Source organism: Oryctolagus cuniculus, chromosome 3 (genome assembly GCF_964237555.1).
Source record: "Oryctolagus cuniculus chromosome 3, mOryCun1.1, whole genome shotgun sequence".
NCBI classification, from domain to species: domain Eukaryota; kingdom Metazoa; phylum Chordata; class Mammalia; order Lagomorpha; family Leporidae; genus Oryctolagus; species Oryctolagus cuniculus.
The window spans coordinates 184455141-184473844 of record NC_091434.1 but is presented as its reverse complement, the minus strand read 5'-3'; the positions used below and the strand labels follow the sequence as shown (position 1 = coordinate 184473844).

At 56.8% G+C, this 18704-nt stretch overlaps 1 protein-coding gene across 7 annotated transcripts in view; it reads right to left on the bottom strand.

Moving 5' to 3' along the window:
- Window positions 1-7825: 7825 nt before the first annotated feature.
- The window catches only part of HIPK2 (homeodomain interacting protein kinase 2), a 206020-nt gene continuing 195141 nt past the window's right edge, over window positions 7826-18704 (bottom strand). For all 7 annotated transcript variants that reach the window (XM_070071416.1, XM_051835654.2, XM_051835655.2 and 4 more), the window contains exon 15: window positions 7826-18143. In XM_070071416.1, coding sequence (XP_069927517.1) covers window positions 17673-18143 — 471 coding nt within the window. In that variant the 3' untranslated portion in view covers window positions 7826-17672. The remainder of the gene's footprint in view (window positions 18144-18704) is intronic.

Sequence of the window (18704 nt, the reverse complement as noted above, 5' to 3'; positions counted from 1 at the left end):
TTATAGCTGAGGAAGCAGTCTGGAGAGGTTAAGAGGCCTGCTCGACAGACACAGGCAAGAGGTGCTGAAGCCATCTTTGAGCCCAGACCCAGCCCCACAGGATACTGGCAGGTGCAGCTCCTGCCCGGCTGCCAGCTCCGAGGAGGGCGGGGGCAGAGGGGTCCATTCTGGGAGAGGACACGTGTGTGACTGATCCCTTTTCTGGGGGCTTCATTCCATGCCTGTGTGAATGACCCTCAGGGAGGGGATGCCTCTGGGACAGCAACAGCCCCTGGCCCCCTACCCCCTGTCCCAGGCCTGATTTGTGAGTCACCCTTCATGGCATCCAAGCACTCCTTCCCCTGGTCGTCAGCCTCTACATGGCAGGGATCGTGTGTTGCTGGTCTCCTGGTGGTCCATGGAGAAGATGCTCAAAGATGGCCACGTGGGGCCACTAGGCTGCCGCCATCGTCTTCATCACCATCATCATCATCTCCTGACTGCTGTGGTGGTAGCTGGCCATTGTCAGACTCATCTTCTGGGCTCTGGTGGGCACAGCCTGAGTTCAGAGTCAGAGGCAAAGAGAAATCTTGATTGTTTGAGTCTGATGAGCCCACTCAGTCTCGCTAGGCAAGCATACACTGAGTGGTTGCAGGAAGGGTGCATCACATGCCAAGCCCAGCAATAAGTAGACAGCTGGTGCTGGCGCTGTGGCACAGTGGGCTAGGCCTCCGCCCGTGGCACCCACTTCCCATATGGGTGTTGATTCAAGTCCCGGCTGGTCCACTTTTGATCCAGCTCCCTGATGATGCTTCTCTCTGTGGAACTCCAAGTCGATCAGTGACCTGGACTTAACCTGGACTAGTCGGGCCACATCTGGGGGTGGCATGTGTCACCTGCAGCCATTCACTGGCTAGGACGGCTGTGAAAGACTGAGAAATACAGTCTCACTGTGTGTTTGTATACACAGACTCTTCGTGAGTCGATGGCTTTCATAAATCTTGAAAAATCCTCCACCTGCATCTCTGTAGATACTTCTCCTCCTCCAGAATCCCAATTAGGGCTGCTAGATGAGCTTACACTGGCATCTAACGTTTAGCTGTTTTCATTCTTTTTTCCTCCCTGTTCTTCAGTCTGGGCATTTTCTATCGGCAAGTTTCTTTTTTTAAAGATTTTATTTATTTATTTGAGAGGTAGAGTTACAAATAGTGAGAGGGAGAGACAGAGAAAAGTCTTCCATCCGCTGGTTCACCCCCTAAATGGCTGCAACAACCAGCCAGCTGGAGCTGTGCTGATCCGAAGCCAGGAGCTTTTTCCGGGTCTCTCACATGAGTACAGCCTTGGGCCATTTTCCACTGCTTTTCCAGGTCATAGCAGAGAGTTGGATCGGAAATGGAGCAGGTAGGACTCGAACTGTCACCCAAATGGGATGCTGGCACTGCAGGTGGTGGCTTTACCCACTATGTCACAGCGCCGGCCCCAAAGTCTGCATTTTTAGATAATGCACTTTTCAATTTCATTTTGCTCCTTTTATATGTTCCATTTCTCTGCTGAAATTCTTCATCCTTTCATCCACCAAATACATCTTTTTCTCTAACACATTCAGCACAAGTTATTTTAACATCTGTGGGTCTGCTTCTACTGATTATTTCTTCTGATCGTGGGTCACATTTTCTTGTTCCTTCCCATGTCTTATAAAACTTATTTTTAATAAAGATTTATTTATTTGGAGTCAGAGTTACAGAAAGAGAGGGAGGGAGACAGGTAGAGAGGGAGGGAGAGAGAGAGAAAGAGAGAGAATCTCCTATTCACTGGTTTACTCTCCAGGTAGTCACTATGATCAGGTTAAGCCAAGTGGAAGCAAGGGGCCAGGAACTTCACCTAGGTCTCCATGCAGACGGCAGGGGCCCAAGTACTTGGGCCATCTTCTGCTGCCTTTCACAGGCAGAGGTTTAGACTGGAAGTGAGGCAGCTGGGAGTTGAACCTACGTCCATATGGGTTGCTGGCACTGCAGACCATGGCTTTACCCACTATACCACAATGCCACTCCCATCAAGCTTATTTTTAATTGAGAAATAATGAGATTCAACACCCCTTCATGATGAAAACGAAGTCTACAAGGTTATATATATATATATATATATATATATATATATAAATCATAAGCCAACAGCTAATAACAGACTGAATGGGGAAAAGCTGAGAGCATTCCCCTCAGACCTGGAACAAGACAAGGATGTCCACTTTCTTTTTTTTTTTTTTTTTTTTGACAGGCAGAGTGGACAGTGAGAGAGAGAGACAGAGAGAAAGGTCTTCCTTTTCCGTTGGTTCACCCTCCAATGGCCACTACGGCCAGTGCACTGCGCTGATCGGAAGCCAGGAGCCAGGTGCTTCTCCTGGTCTCCCATGCGGGTGCAGGACCCAAGCACTTGGGCCATCCTCCACAGCAGAGAGCCACAGCAGAGAGCTGGACAGGAAGAGGAGAGACTGGGACAGAATCTGGTGCCCCGACTGGGACTAGAACCCAGTGTGCTGGCACCGCAGGCGGAGGATTAGCCTATTGAGCCGTGGCGCTGGCCAGGATGTCCACTTTCACACTCTGACTCAATGCAGTACTGGAAGTATCAGCAAGAGCAACTGTGCAGGAGAGAAAGATAAAAGACATCTAAACTGGAAAAAAGGAAGTCAAAATACCCATGTTTGCAGATGATGTGATGCTGTACATGGAAAACCCAAACACTCCACTCAAAAGCTGCTGGAATTGATAAACCAGTTCAGCAGGTTACAAAATAAACATACAATACTTAGGAATAAAGTTAACCGAAGTGAAAGTTATCAAACATTGATGAAAAAAATCATCAAGGACACACAAAATGCAAACACACTCCTTGCTCATGGTTTGGAAAACCAGTATCATTGAAACGCCTATACTACTGCCTATACTGCCTAAAGCACTTCACAGATTCAATGCAATCCCTATCAAAATACCAAAGGCATTCTTTACAGAGTTACAAAAAACAATCCTAAAATTCACATGGAACCACAAAACCCCTAAGTAGCCAAGGCAAGAAAAACCACGCTGAAGGCACCACAGTACCTGATTTCCAGACATACTGCAAAGCTACGGCAACTCCTGGCACAGAAACGGAGACACAGATCAGTGGAAGAGAATAGAGCCCAGAAGTTAATCCAAGCACATACAGCCAACCGATTCTTGACAAAAGCGCTCAGACCATACACTGTAAGGTGCAAGGGTAACGTCTTCAACAAACGGTGCTGGCAAGATTGGACGTGCAGATGTCGAAGAATTAAATATACTGAAACGAACAAGTTCACACACAGTTTGCACGCATGTGCGCACACAGCCCACGTTCCTGTCAACAGAGAGACCCTCTGCATCATTCCAGAAAGACAGCTCGCATTCCTCCCAGGTCAGCGCCCCTCCGAGGCAACCACTGCTGGGATTTCTCTCACTTCATTTTAGTGCTGAGCAGGTGCTCTCGAGAGCCGTGCGGGACAGCATTTCTGACTGTCGTGCGAACTGTTGCCGGTGGCAGTCTTAGTTGTATACCGCCCGTGGCCAAATCAGCTTTTAACACTTTTCTACTTCTGGTAGCCGGTGGGCTGTTAGGAATACTCTTTGTTCCTTTCTCCTGGGCGACCACCTGGAAGTGCAACTGCTGGCCACAGGGGAGAGTGTGGGCTTAACTTCAGACCAATTTGCAAGGTAGCTGTGCCACTGCCACTGCCATAGCAAAGCACGACTTTCCTGAACACTTGTCACCCGCCCAAGGGGATGCGAGGCACCTTGTTGTGTGTGAACGCACACCTCTGGACGCCAGCGCTGCTCAGGACACATCAATTCAAGCCTGACCCGTGGCACCTTCCCCTGTGAAGGGAATGCCCACAGTCACTCCCTACAACAGGCTGTGTCCTAACGAATGGTCTGCAGCTGTGAACTCACAACATTCTGCACACTTCTCCTCCCAGGGACGTGTTTCATGAACGTTTTCTCCGGGTCAGCAACTTATCCATTTTTAAAAGATTTATTTATTTATTTGAGAGGTGGAGTGAGAGAGAGACAGAGGTCTTCCATCTGCTGGTCCACTCCCCAAATGGCCGCAACAGTTGGAGCTGCGCCAATCCAAAGCCAGGAGCCAGGTGCTTCTTCCAGGTCTCCCACGTGGGTGCAGGGGCCCAAGGACCTGGGCCATCTTCCACTGCTTTCCCAGGCCACAGCAGAGAGCTGGATCAGAAGAGGAGCAGCCGGGACTTGAACCTCCGTCCACATGGGATGCCGGCACTGCAGGTGGAGGCTTAGCCCACTACGCCCCTACCTATTCATTTTCAAAATGATTCTTGATGAGATGATTTTAATTTTGATCAAGTCCGTTTTAATGTTGTTCATTTACATTTATTTGCTTTTTTTAAAAAGACTTATCTAGGGGCCTGGGGAGCCACCCCCTGCAGCGCCGGCATCAGCCGCAGCACCAGCTCCACCCCCTGCCCGTGCGCCGGGGAGAGCAGCAGAGGACGGCCACGGGAGACCTCGGGCGAGCCCAGGCTCCCGGCTGTGGCCGGCCCGGCCCTCTCCATGGTGGCCATTTGCGAGGAGAACCAGCGGACAGCGCACCTCTCAAATAAACAATCTGAGAGCGAGGCAGAGCGGATGAATGCACGTTCACGCCACGCGTGGCTGCCCCGCACTGAGACACCCACGGCAAGTCTGAGAGACCCCCATGGCCTCTGAGACCCCACGGCGAGTCTGAGAGACCCCCCCACGGCGAGTCTGAGAGACCCCCCCATGGCAAGTGAGACCCCCACGGCGAGCCTGAGAGACCCCCACTGCGAGTCTGAGACCCCCCCATGGCGAGTCTGAGACCCCCCATGGCGAGCCTGAGAGACCCCACGGTGAGACTGAGAAACCCCCCACGGCGAGCCTGAGACCCCCCACTGCTAGTCTGAGACCCCCCCCCATGGCGAGTCTGAGACCCCCCACTGCTAGTCTGAGACCCCCCCCCCATGGCGAGTCTGAGATCCCCCCACTGCGAGTCTGAGACCCCCCCCCATGGCGAGTCTGAGATCCCCCCACTGCGAGTCTGAGACCCCCCCCCATGGCGAGTCTGAGACACCCCCCCCCCCACTGCGAGTCTGAGAGACCCCACTGCGAGTCTGAGAGGACCCCCCCCCACTGCGAGTCTGAGAGACCCCACTGCGAGTCTGAGAGGACCCCCCCCCCACGGCGAGTCTGAGACCCCCACGGGGAGTGGCCGCCGCACCACCCGGAAGACACAGTGAAGAGCAGACCCGGTACCTGCACCCGCGGAGGCCTCCAAGCTCCCGCCCGAGCGCCCGCCTTCCGCCTCTTTTATAGGGCCGGGGGCGCACGCCCATTGGCCACGCCACGGGGCGGGGCCTGAGCATGCGCGCTGGGCCTGGCTGCCCCGGAGCGTGCTGGGGGGCGGCGAGTTACCTTGCGGGGCTCCCCGGGGCGGACGCGCTAGTTCCCGCTCGCCGCTGACCCCGGGGCAGCAGGCGGGAGGGCCGGATCCGCAGGCTGGACTCCGCGGCAGGCCCAGTTAATTTCACTGGGGCTTTGTTGATTAAAACATTTGCCCAAGCTTTTTTCTTATTAAGATTCTTTTATTTATTTGCGAGGCAGAGTTACAGAGAGAGAGAGAGAGGCCCTCCATCCGCTGGTTCACTCCCCAGATCCGAAGCCAGGAGCCGGGGCCTCCTCCGGGCCCCCCACGCGCGGGCACGGGTTAACTTACGGTTATGGAGCAGAACAAGGAATGAAACGTTGACAGCGTGGGGGTCCTCAGAACAGCCCAGGGCGTGAGGGTCGCCTGGGTGGGCTCCCCAGGGGGGCTGGGCCTGGCTGATTCTGACCCCTGCAGGGTCAGGGAGGTAGGGGCTGGCTGGGGTGCGGCCCTGCTCCTGGTGGCTGGGGACGGAGCGGGGCGGGGGAGGCCGACCCTCGGGTCTGGGAGGCGCTGGCGTTGATGACGGACTGTGGAGCTGGGCTGTGATGGGAGTGGGGGCCACCCTCAAGTCTGGGAGGGGCTGGCCATGACGACCCTGGAGCTGGGCTGTGATGGGAGTGGGGGGCAACCCTCGGGTCTGGGAGGCGCTGGCGTTGATGACGGACTGTGGAGCTGGGCTGTGATGGGAGTGGGGGCCACCCTCAGGTCTGGGAGGGGCTGGCATTGAGGATCCTGGAGCTGGGCTGTGATGGGAGTGGGGGCCACCCTCAGGTCTGGGAGGGGCTGGCCATGACGACCCTGGAGCTGGGCTGTGATGGGAGTGGGGGGCAACCCTCGGGTCTGGGAGGCGCTGGCGTTGATGACGGACTGTGGAGCTGGGCTGTGATGGGAGTGGGGGCCACCCTCAAGTCTGGGAGGGGCTGGCCATGATGACCCTGGAGCTGGGCTGTGATGGGAGTGGGGGCCACCCTCAAGTCTGGGAGGGGCTGGCCATGACGACCCTGGAGCTGGGCTGTGATGGGAGTGGGGGGCAACCCTCGGGTCTGGGAGGCGCTGGCGTTGATGACGGACTGTGGAGCTGGGCTGTGATGGGAGTGGGGGCCACCCTCAGGTCTGGGAGGGGCTGGCCATGACGACCCTGGAGCTGGGCTGTGATGGGAGTGGGGGGCAACCCTCGGGTCTGGGAGGCGCTGGCGTTGATGACGGACTGTGGAGCTGGGCTGTGATGGGAGTGGGGGCCACCCTCAGGTCTGGGAGGGGCTGGCCATGACGACCCTGGAGCTGGGCTGTGATGGGAGTGGGGGGCAACCCTCGGGTCTGGGAGGCGCTGGCGTTGATGACGGACTGTGGAGCTGGGCTGTGATGGGAGTGGGGGCCCACCCTCAGGTCTGGGAGGGGCTGGCATTGACGACCCTGGAGCTGGGCTGTGATGGGAGTGGGGGCCCACCCTCAGGTCTGGGAGGGGCTGGCCATGACGACCCTGGAGCTGGGCTGTGATGGGAGTGGGGGCCCACCCTCAGGTCTGGGAGGGGCTGGCCATGATGACCCTGGAGCTGGGCTGTGATGGGAGTGGGGGCCCACCCTCAGGTCTGGGAGGGGCTGGCATTGATGACAGACTGTGGAGTTGGCTATGATGGGAGTGGGGGCCACCCTCAAGTCTGGGAGGGGCTGGCCATGATGACCCTGGAGCTGGGCTGTGATGGGAGTGGGGGCCCACCCTCAGGTCCAGGAGGGGCTGGCGTTGAGGACCCTGGAGTTGGGCTGTGATGGGAGTGGGGGGCCACCCTCAGGTCCAGGAGGGGCTGGCGTTGAGAGAGCTCTGGGTTCTGCAGACAGAGGTTTGTGGAGTTGGGCTGTGATGGGAGTGGGGACAGGCCTTGCGGAGAGTGGGGTTTGCATCTGCTGCTCTCACAGGAGGCCAGGCCACGGCTGCAGGGCGGCACCTGCGGCACCTCCCGGGATCCATCCTGGGCGGCGGCCAGAGGAACTGAGGCTGGCGTGGGAAGGGGTGAGGTTAAGGGCTGTGGGGCTGAGGCTGGTTGGGAAGCAGGGAAGATATGGGGGAGCCAGGGGTTGGCGGTTGCAGGACCGGGAAAGGAAGCAGGGTGAGAATGCTGAGGGGAGAAACCGAACCCTGGCTGGCCTCCTCCGAGCCTGTGCCGCCGCACAGAGGTCGGCAGTGACAGGACCTCAAGACCACACAAACTTCCAGCGCTGGCGCGGGCGCTGGACATCTTAGGTTTCCCATCATCCGGGGAGGCCGGGCCAGAGCAGCTCTGGAAGTGGTCGTTCGTTCGTAGCCAGAACCTCTTGTCTTGTAACCCGTGGGGCTCTGGGACAAAGGAGGGTGCCAGGCGGGTACAGTGATTCCAAACAGTTTAATGTAATTCCAAGACAAAGTGTGATTACATTTCTACACATATACAATATGCATATGTGAGTTTACAAATTTTAATTAATAACTCGTTTCACCTCAGAGACCGAAAAAATGATCAGAAAGAAACTGTGAGTAACAAGCTATAACAGTTCACCACACGGGACCCCTCTCACCCTACAGTTAGTAATATTACAATTAAAATAACTATATTCTTCTATAATTTTTTTCTGTTAAAATCATCTCATAAATTTACAATGCTATTATTAGTTTCCAAGACTAATATAAATTCACTCCATTTTTCTACAACGAAAATGATTATTAATTTAGAAGCACACGACGTCAGGATGAAAAACACAAGCATTTTAGTAGCAAGGACTTGATCAGTTAAGAATTAGTTTCCTGGTAAAACATTCTAAAGCCAAGTAAAATATCCATTCTTATAACATACCTATAATATGAGACTAAGGAATAGGTTACATTTAGGTCTACAACACATTGGTTTGTCTTTAAAAAAAAGTAGACATTTATAAATAAAAAAGAAAAGAGGGACAATTCACATAGGAAAAAGAGGTACACGAGAGAATACTGTCGCACGCAATAATTTTCACACAGATTAACATGGATGAACGCTTATTACAGAAACCGTACAGTGAGGGAACACAACAGACCAGGGCTTCCAGAGGGCTACTGAGATTGGGCTGAGATGATGACCTTGAGGAGGGAGCCACGCTCCTCCGGCTGGTGCCTGGCCGTCACCAGGTCTCCTCTCTCCTGTTCTCATTCTGGGGAATGAGTCTCTCCACCCAGAGCGTCCTGAATTCACGGGCAGTTGAAAGGTAAACATTTCTACGGAGCGGTTCTTTCTATCTTAATGGATCTCATTTTTGGAAAGTTGATATAACATCAGGGGCTGCAGCTCAATACGTGTGGTCAAAGCAAAATGGGATGGAAAATTCCAGTCATTCTGATTTGCTGTCCCCTGTCTCTACACCCTTGATGCTGGGGACCGAGAGGGCCATGTGGCTCCACTGTGGGGAGGTGGGTGACAGGGCCTGGCGCCAAGCCTTGGAACAGCCTGGGACACGGCGTGCTGGCCTCACACTCCAGTGCTGCCCCAGCCTCTTCAGCCCCCACTCCCTCCTCCTCCTCCTCCTCCTCCGTAAAGCTATACTTGTCCTATCAGGAATTTGGTTTGATATACACACACACACACATATGCATCAGCACCTACATCTACACAGTGACTCCACGGCACGAGAAGTTCTGCTGCCCCTGGTATGACTTTCTTGTCTACTTCATTTGGTTAAAACACACACACACACACACACACACACACACACACACACACAAAGGGGATGAAGAGATGCTTTGGGAGCCAGAAATGATTGTGCCCTGGGAAGTCCACAGAAAGCTTTAAATGAGCAAGAGCAGAAAAGCGAGGAAGTGAGATGCTGCAGGCCCCAGCAGACTGGGAGGCAGGGCAAACGCGGCGGAGGGGCAGGGTCGGAAGTCACAGAAGGCTACGAAGCATGGGCACGGTCAAGTCACTTTCCACCTCCCAAGTTCTTCCTTATAACCTGAGCCGAACTATTTAAACAACAGTACGAAATCCAGGGCCCTGCAGCCCGGCAGGCAACCATCTAACAGCGAGGCGAGACGACCCCTAGCAGAAGTGGGCCCCTGCTGCTGGCTTGTGAGCTTCCTGGGCGTCTGTGGTGGCAGCAGCGCGGAGGCAGAGGCGGCTATGGGGACAGCGACTCAACACGAGTGTGAGTGTGAGTGTGAGTGTGGTGGGGGTCACAGCATCAGGAAAGATTTGGACAGAAACTAGAGTGAGCAGTGGTAGAACCCCTTCCCAGATACATTTGTTTTTCAAAATAAAAAGGGGGGGGTAATTTCTATACCTCTAGGTTTAAAAATATGGGTACAGCCCCAAAGACAAGGACATAGACTTCATTTGGTTAATCAGTGCAAGGGGAAGACATGCAGGCGTGAGCACGGGAGTTGGAGCAGGGGGGCGAGATGAAGAGTGCTGAAAACGTCTGACAGCAACAATTCTAACAGGACCCTGCCACGCGAACACATCGTGGACGCGGCTCACGGGGACAAGGACACGCGTGGCTGGAATCCAGGCGTTCCCTGCTCCCAGGTGCTTGCAGCGTTCAGGCTCCCATCTGCTGCAGGAGCGCCCCCCGGATCACAGCGGGGACTCTGCAGCTCGCTTGCTTGTGGTAAAAGAGGAAGCAAAATTAAAAAAAAAAAAAAAAAAAAGGAACTAGAACTCCCAGAGACCCTGGCGTGTCCTCAGTCCGTCCCTGTGTGGCACTGGGGCCGACTCCCACCTCGGAAGTCTCCTTGACACTGCCGATCTGCTGCTTAGATCGGGTGGCAGTGGGACGTCCACCCCAGCTCCTCCTGCCCACCGCCCCCCCACCCCCAGGCCTTCTGCCAATTCCTTGGTGCAGGTGTGCAGGAGTGACACCTGCTCTCACACTGATTTGTTTCACATGAGCAAACGAGATAGAAAACCTACACAATGAACAGAGGCCCAGGGGACCCAGGTGACAGCTGTGTTTTGGGTCACGGAGTCCCAGTGTCTTCTGCCTGCTGACTGGGAGTTCACGGATCTGTCAGTATCAAATCAAGGGAAAAGCCAACGGGCCAGGGGTCTGCTCTCGCTGCCTTCTGCGGCCTCTTCCCGATGTCAGAGAGGCCCTGGAGACAGAGCTGACACACGAGGCGCGAGAGCTTCGCCCCGGCTCCGGCTCCCCGCTCAGCCCCGCCTACTCTGGCCGTCCCTGCACATCCTCTCGCGTTGGGCTACGGACACACCTGCCCTGGGCAGACCTGGCCCCAGCCACAGAGGCAGCCACCGCGGTCTGAAGACATCCGTTAGAAACAGAACTTCGTATAAAAGTACCAGTTTAAATGTAAACTACAAAACACGTTAACTATGAAACATAGCCAGAAGTATGCTTACGTATCCAGGGTTATTCAGTCTGCGCGTTTCAAATGTGACTCTCTTGATACCTTAGAAGGCTAACAGCATTTCACAGTAGCTAAAAACATCTGTACTTCACACGTGCATTTGAACGTCACCTTCGACCGCAACACCTTCTCCTGGGTTTGATGAACTACTTTCCCAATTCACTTCAGCTACAGTGGTCAGGGTGTGCACGCGGCATTATTTTCAGCCCACACAGAATTAATTCATAGTCGTTGAGTTCCCAAGATCAAGCTGGCTACAGGATTTCAGAAAAGGCTAAGACCAGGCTGAATGCCCACATGTGAGGTAATTACTGGCGTCAGGCCACAGCTTGTGTAAGGTAATGTATCGAAACCTTCTGAAGAGCATCGTAGGCGTCCGGTCCGGATCCCACCACGGCCATCGACGCCGCCAGGAGCCCGACTTCGGAGGAAGAGCTGGGCTTGTTTCCGCAGAGTCCGAGTCCCAGGGAGTCCAGAACGTGTGTGAACTGCCCGAGAGTTGGGGCCGACAAGCCTGCAGCCGTCAACAGCAGGTTCCGAGAGAAAGGACACGCAGCCTCCCCGCAGCCGAGCAGGCGTCTCCTCACAGAGAACGCTTCCTCAGAGCAGGGCTGTGCCTGCCCCCGCCGCCTCCGCCACTGCCCATCGCACACCTGGGCGAGACACCCGGACAGTCCTGCAAACTGGAGCGTGCGCCCGTTCCTCCGAGAAGGGTGTCTGTCGCGACAGAACGCTGGGCTCCTCTTCCTCAAAGTCTTCTTGCCGTTCTTCTTTGTTGACTTCTAAGAAAAAAGTTCCGGGACACCAGACCCACACAAGGTATTTACACATTTGGCGTGAATCCTGCACCTGCTCTGTCCCGAGCTGAGTGGTGGATCTACTGCAGAGATCAGAGTTGCCACGGTAGTTTTCAAGTGCAGTAAAAAATAGCATTTTGAAAAAAAATATAGACCTTTAGTATTGCCTTTCTAGAATTAACTATAAGCAAGACAAAATTATTTTCTTTTTAAAAGAAGAAAAAGAACATGTTTTTTCTTCACTCTTTTTAGAGTTTGTTGTAGCAGCACTGCTAAAGCTAGTTGGTAAGCTGGAAAGAAACCTACAAGGAATTCTAAATGCAAAAGAAACTCCCCAGAGGTTTCTCACTGACCGTCTCAGCCCGCCCCTGCGCGCAGCTCGGCACCTGCTCCGCACAGACTTTCTGCTGAGGCTCGTGGCGCAGGGGTGGCCCTCCCGAGAGCTGGCAGCCGCGACCTCAGCCCTGGAGCTGCCGGCCCACGTCCCAGCCTGGCTGCGCCCCCTTCCTAGCTTGGTGGCCCCAGACAGCTCAGGAGCTGTGCAGGCCAGCTGCCTGCCTGGGAGGGGCCGCCGGTGCCAGCCTCAGAGGTGACTGTCAGACTCGACGAATGGAGACCAGCAATGAGCAATGGCTAGCACAGTGTTTGGCACAGGGGACAGGGAGCACTCACCGCTGGCCCATCAGGATTGAGGCCACTCGCCGCTGTTAGTCAGATAAAACAAACAGAAATCCCGTCCCGGGAAAGGCCGGGTTAACAGAACATTGACTAGAAACTTAACCACCGTCGTCGCAGCTTCCTCATCTGTACATGGGGGAGGTGTTGGGGGCGGGGCACGGCTCTATGAGGCCTGGAGAAATGAGAGCAGCCAACGACTGCCGCTGAGACAACCAACGCAGGGCTCCGAGACGAGGGCTCGCTCGGGGCTCCGGGAGTGCAGCTGGGGGCGCGGAGGTGCCGCAGTCTGTACGGGAATCTGAAGGGAAGTGCTGGCCTACAGGCAGCTCTCTCTGGAACTTTTGGGGCCACCACACGAGCCATGACACCAAACGCCTGTGAGAGGCTGGCTTCTCTCGGGCTAAATTCCATCTCAGGGCCCAAGATTGCACTGAAGCTGGCCTGCAGGGGGACGGGGCAGGGACTAGGGCATCGCACGAGAGTCCTGCCGCTCCAAGGGCAGCACGAGGCCCCCCGAGAACCCCACGCCTTCCTTCCTGACAGCAGCAACATTCAGGACCACGCCCACAGCCTCTCAAGGGACGCGTGCAGGCTCGAAACACATGCAAGAGAGGAGAGACAAGGAGGGATGGGTGGCATCACCAGCGTTGTCATTACTGCCCGAAGAGGAGTGGGGGTGCCAGCTCGTCTGCCTCTGGGGTTCTCTGAGAAGGGGCTCTTTGGCTACAGAAAGGGATGGCTTCACCTTCCTCTCCAACTTGGTAGGGACATCTCTGGCCTGCTCAGTGCGGAGGCTTCCCCGCTGGCAATCTGCGCAACACACCAGAGAGAGCACACACACAGGGAGAAGCCCGCGACGTCCCCGCGGCTGGGACGAGCTGCGGCGGTCACTGGGCCAGCACCGCGCGTGCCCGGGCTGGGAGCTCTGCGGAGGTCTCCCCGCCAGCCGAGGGGGCCTGGCTATATCCTCCTGTTTTCTTGTCCTTGCAGCCGTATGGCAGGCCGGCCGGCCGGCAACAGCGACAGTCCCCCGTGCCCCCTGCCCTTGGCACTGACCAGGATTGGCCGGGGGACCCGTGCTGTGCCAGCCACCAGGAACCATCTGTAGTACTTCCTTAAGCCTCCTTGTCTCCTCCCTCCAGTTTCCAAGAACGACTGCTCCACTCACTCGCACACACGCACACAACCATGTCCTCTGCCACAAGTACTCACAATGAGGCTCTGCGATTCCCAGATGGAGTCGGGGGCGTCCTGCCGACAGCAACGGTGCTGACCCCCGTCTCCCACCGCCCGACACCCTGGAGCCCTCCAGGACACAGCCCAGCTGGCTTCCGCGGCCTGCGAGCGATGCAAAGACCGTCGGCTTGCCCCACCTCTTCTCTTTCCTCTGAATTACACTGACCGCTCGCTGCACGTCCCCGTATGAACCGGCATAAAGCCTCGGCTCTCTCACCCACTGGCCTGCCCCCCCCTTCTGGGAAACACCCACACGTCACAGAGACATGGGTGCCGACGCCGAGACGGGTCAGGCTCGGCAAGCAGAAGCAAACGGACCTGAGGGTTGCACGGCACCAACCAGATGCTGCTCTCGGTCTGTCCCCTCACCTCTTCCCTTCTGAACCGTCGTCTTCAGCGCGGAAAGAACTGAGTGAAGACCAGAGGATGCGCCATGTCGTTTGTGTCTGGATCGGGATGAGGCAGGCATCCCTGTGCTGGAGGGTGGGGGTGGGGGTGGGGTGCGGGGCTGGGGGTCGACGACGGGTATGGACAAGGACGCCGAAGAGCGCGCTTCTGCTGGGGCTTCCTGGGGGACTTCTCACGAGACAGCTCGGCCTGGGACTGCGGGAGCACCACTGGTGAGGCCTAGGTGCTCCCCAACATTGCTCGCACAGTGGTGGGCTGGCTGTGGGTGGCCGTCACACACAGTGCAGGGCACCAAGAGGCACAGAGGCCAGCAGGCAGCTGTGGGTCCCACCGTTGGCTTGCGACACCCAGGCAGCTGCTGTGTCTTGTTCAGGTCTTCTCTGGCCCACTGTGACTGTGTGTGGGGAGGGGCCACCCATGGGGCACGGGGCGGACAGGATGGAAGGAGTGGGTGGTGTGGTTATGGGGCGCAGGGAAGGGGCGGGAGGCTGGACGGTCCCGGGGAGGCACCACCTGCCCATCGCTCTCATCAACATCACACCCCTGGCTTCCAGGAGGGACCGGTTCCTCCTTGTGGAAGGGGATGACCGTGCTCCAGGGGTGCTGACGGGAAAGGAGCCGGGGCCCACTGTGGACACAGGGGCTGTGAGCAGCCAAGGATGCAGTCAGCAGGTGTGAGGCGCATGGAGAAGCGGGGCGGGGGAGGCGTGCAGGCGCTCAGCAGTCAGCGAGGCAGCACCCCGTCTGTGAGACGCTTCCTCAGGCACGGGGGACGGCGCAGACGCAGCAGTGACGGAGGCGGCCCGGCCTCGCGCCCAGTCGGGGCTGTGAACAGCAAGGGCTCTGCTGCTGCTCCAAGCTTCCAGCCCGGGGGAGCTTCCTCCACGGCTCTTTGTGGAACAGAGGCGACGGGAACAATTTCCCTAATTCCGGATCTTTCCTTTTTCTTCTTGTCTGACAAAACTGGACATCGGTCTGTCCCTCCAGTCTACTTACATACTCACAGATACATAATAAAATAGGTTTAAATAGTAAAGGGAGAACAAAGATACTTGGAATACATGTGCATTTAAAACCCTGACTAAAATATCAACATGATGATAATGATCATAATTACAATGGCAGTAACAAAAATAATTAGTACACTATCATCTTTATGAGCAGCATGGAACTTTCATTCCTGGTCTGGAAGAAGACGAGGAAGGAAAACAGGCGAGAGAGCAAGAAGCTTCCAACTTAAGCAGACAAAAACGTTTTCTTTAAGATGGAAAGAACATTTTGTGTTTTTCGCTAAAGATCGGACCGGGAAAGAGCTGGAGCTGCACTGTGCGGGAGGCCCAGGGTGCCAGCCGATAAGGCAAACTGAGGCTCACCCCGGGCACGCCCCGTGAGGAGCTCTGAGGGGTGCTGCTGCCCTAAGTCCTTCACAGGTGGATCTGCAGGCAGGGGGTTCTGGGAGGGCTCTGGCTCCAGGGTCCCCACAGTCTTGGCTCCCCTCACCTCTTGGAAGCAAACATTCTCCTGCAGCCTCAGAACAGGCAGTTCCCTGCCTCTGCCGCGGCCCCCAGGGAGAACATCTCCCCGCTGGGGCCTGGCACAGGCACAGCTCCGGCGGCCGCGTGGTGATGCCACTGAGCGTGTCCAGGCTTGAGCAGGCCTCCGCATGCCTTCCAGCCCAAGGCCTGCAGCTGAGGGGTTTCCCGTCGGGGGACCATTTTCTTTAGAAGTGAGGATTTAGGGTTGGGGTGGGGGAGTTTCCAGAGTCACTTCACAGCTAAGAGCTAAGTAACGGCTTCGTTACTGAGTTAGGGCGGCTTTCACTACAAAATCGCTTTCACAGTAGCCCGCTCAGAGGGGCTGCCGGGATGGGGGAAGATCTCTCTGCACCTCGGAAACCTGGCGGAGGGGCCCCGTGAGGACTCAACAGCGACAGCCACCCTTTGGGCCGCACTCCCCACACTCCCGGATTTCACAGTCACTTACCACGACCAGAGAGGGCCCGCCCCGCGCCCTGCCGCGCCGCCAGCCAGCGGGCTCGAAGCCTGAGAAATCTCCAGAACGCATGGCCGCAGGAGCACGCGGGGCAGGGCGCGGGTTTCTTTGGAAGCGTAACTGTCCCTTGGGAGGGTCCTCCCCGGCAGAGCAGGGCCCTGGGCACTCTCAGAGGCGTCCCTCAAACCTTCTGCCCACCACTCTCCTCCAACATCAAAGCCAGGAAGGCGTCCTGGGCAGGCCCTGGTCACGCGAGGGAGGAAGCAACAGCAAATGGAGCTGGTGGTTGTCGCCGGAGGGAGCATCTGGTGAGACTGTGAGGGCAGGACACAGCCCCCCAGGAGCTGTGGGGCTTCCTGTGGGGTGGGGGCCAACGCTCCTACAGCTGAGGGCACAGGTGAAGGCTGGGGGGGGGGTCCCTCTGGGTCTTTGCCCCGCAAGCAAAACTCAGCTGAAGCCACCCGACTGTCAGACGCGCTCCCTGGTGGCTCATCCACGACTCTGCCCCTCCAGCGGCCACCAGCTTCCCTGACACCCGCATGCGAAGAGCCCAGGAAAGACCACGGGCGTGAGAAAGAGAAAGGAAAAGAGAGAGCGGAGTGAAACGTGTGACCACGGCGGTAACAGAGGAGCTGAGGCTGGGCTGGCCTCAGCCTGGTTCTTGGAGTACCAGAGGAAGTAAACCCTCACACCGCGTCTGTCGTTCGGTAAGGCACTAGGAGGGAGCGACGAGAATGGAGACTGCGCGGCTGTGCCGGCGGCGCCCCCACGGCGGTGACTCGCCTGCGACCTATCGCTGTCTTTGTGCAATTACACGGAGGAATCGTCTATTGGTATCATTGCAAGTGAACACAGCTAGAGGACTGGGGTGCAGGGTGCTACATCCTACCAGGGCGTCTGCCCTGCACTACGGAACTAGGGGTTGATTCAAAGGGAAAAGGAATCTTCGGAAAAGAAGAGAAAAGAAAAGAAAAGAAAAAAACCCCACAAAACCGAAGTTTGCAACACATTAGTCACGACATTTGAGGCGGAACATTGTTTAGGGATTTGTCCAGAGCGCTCAGAGAGCCACCCAGCCCGTGCCCGGGGGTCTTCCCTCAGCCTGGCCCGCCCCGTCACCCCAGCCCAACCCCGAAATGTCAGCCTCCTCATTCTGGAGGGGGTGTCGACTCTTAGAGTTCTGGAAAAATCCCTAATTCGTATGTTCAGTTAATTAAAAATCTATTGGATTTGCACAGCAGGTGTCCCTGACAGCAAGTTCTTCAATGCCACTTGCCGTCGTATGAAAATAATCTTTGAAAAGTTCATAGATAAAAGTTCTCCCCACACTGGGCCCCTCTGGGATCTTCCTGTGGCTCTCTTCTCCTTTCCAGTTTGGTGCAGAGTGGGTGCATGAGCTGTGTTTTTTTGTTGCCAACATTTTTTTTTCTTTTTTCTTTTTTAAAATAAAAAGCATAGATTTCCCCCTCCTTGATCCCTTCCTTTTTAAAATGTTCTCTTCTCTGCTCTAAGTCCTCCTCACTTCCTGGTTCAAGTTTCCTTTGCGTCCGTCCCAGTCCCCGCCCCCTCCCATTTGCATTGTTTGTGTGCGGTGTCTTCAGCATAAAAAGCCAGCTCCCTCCTCGGTCCCAGGAGCTCTGGCCACCCTCCTCCCCGCCCTCTCTGGCCCCGTCTCCTCCCCCACCCCTCCTCCCGCCCTCTCCGCCGTCTCCTCCCCCACCCTCCAGTGCTTATATGTAAGGGTACTGGTTGACCTTGGCAGGGCTAAGTGGGTATCCAGTGTAGACGGTGGAGGCTGGAGAGGCGCTGATGTAGGTCTGGTGGGTGAACTGGGCTGGATACTGGCTGGGGTGGATGGTAGGAGAGGGCAGGACCCGGGGGCCCATGCTCACGGGGACCTGGTGCACGATGCTGGCCGGGTAGGCAGTGTGCTGCACGGTGTGGCGCGCCGAGCCTTGGGAGGCCACCAGGTGGGCCACGGTGCCGGTGGAGCCCAGGGCAGCAGGCGCTGTGTAGGTGTAGAGGTGGGGCTGGGCGGGCAGGTGGGCGGCAGCTGCGGCGGCGGCCAGGTGGGGGTGGACAGTGCCATGGCTGGGGCTGTTGTGCGGGAAGGAGTAGGGTGCCTGAGCCATGGTGGGAGCGATGTAGGCCTGCTGCCGTCGGTGGCTCCCGGCGCGGTCCGTGGTGACGTGCTGCTGAGCCTGCGGAGCAGAGGCACCCAGAGAGGGCGGCGTGAGGGGGTACACGGGGGAGGCCGGGAGTGGAGGAGGGACAGGGGTGCTGGCCTTGGGATATGGAGCGAGTGAAGATGAGCCTGCACTGGGTGGAGCAAGCAGGCCTGCCCCTCACCGGCTGGGGTCCCCGGGCAGGAAGCCTGCGCCCTCGGAAACGCTGCCATGGGCAGTTCCATCAACTGTCTCCTACCTGGAGAAGCTAAGCTGCTGGGACACATGGCTGAGGCTAGGACTCTCCTGCCCTAGGTTGGGTGGGTCTCTGGAGTGTGTCCCCCCCCCACCCCGCCCCGCCCCGCAGTGAGGTGCACAGCAGGGCTCTCCCTGGTTGGTGTCTTGCCTCTGCTGGGGGAGGCAGCCTTCTGTGGGCTCCTAGTCTAAGCTCGGCACCAAGTCACGAGTGCTTTGCCACGGTGAGGCAGCACTGTGCGACCCACGCACCAGTGCTGTCAGCTTCCCCACGAGCGACCCTGCCGGGGCAGCCTCCGCCCCGTGCCGCTCTCTGTGGGGTGTGAGGGTCTGCCGTGGGGG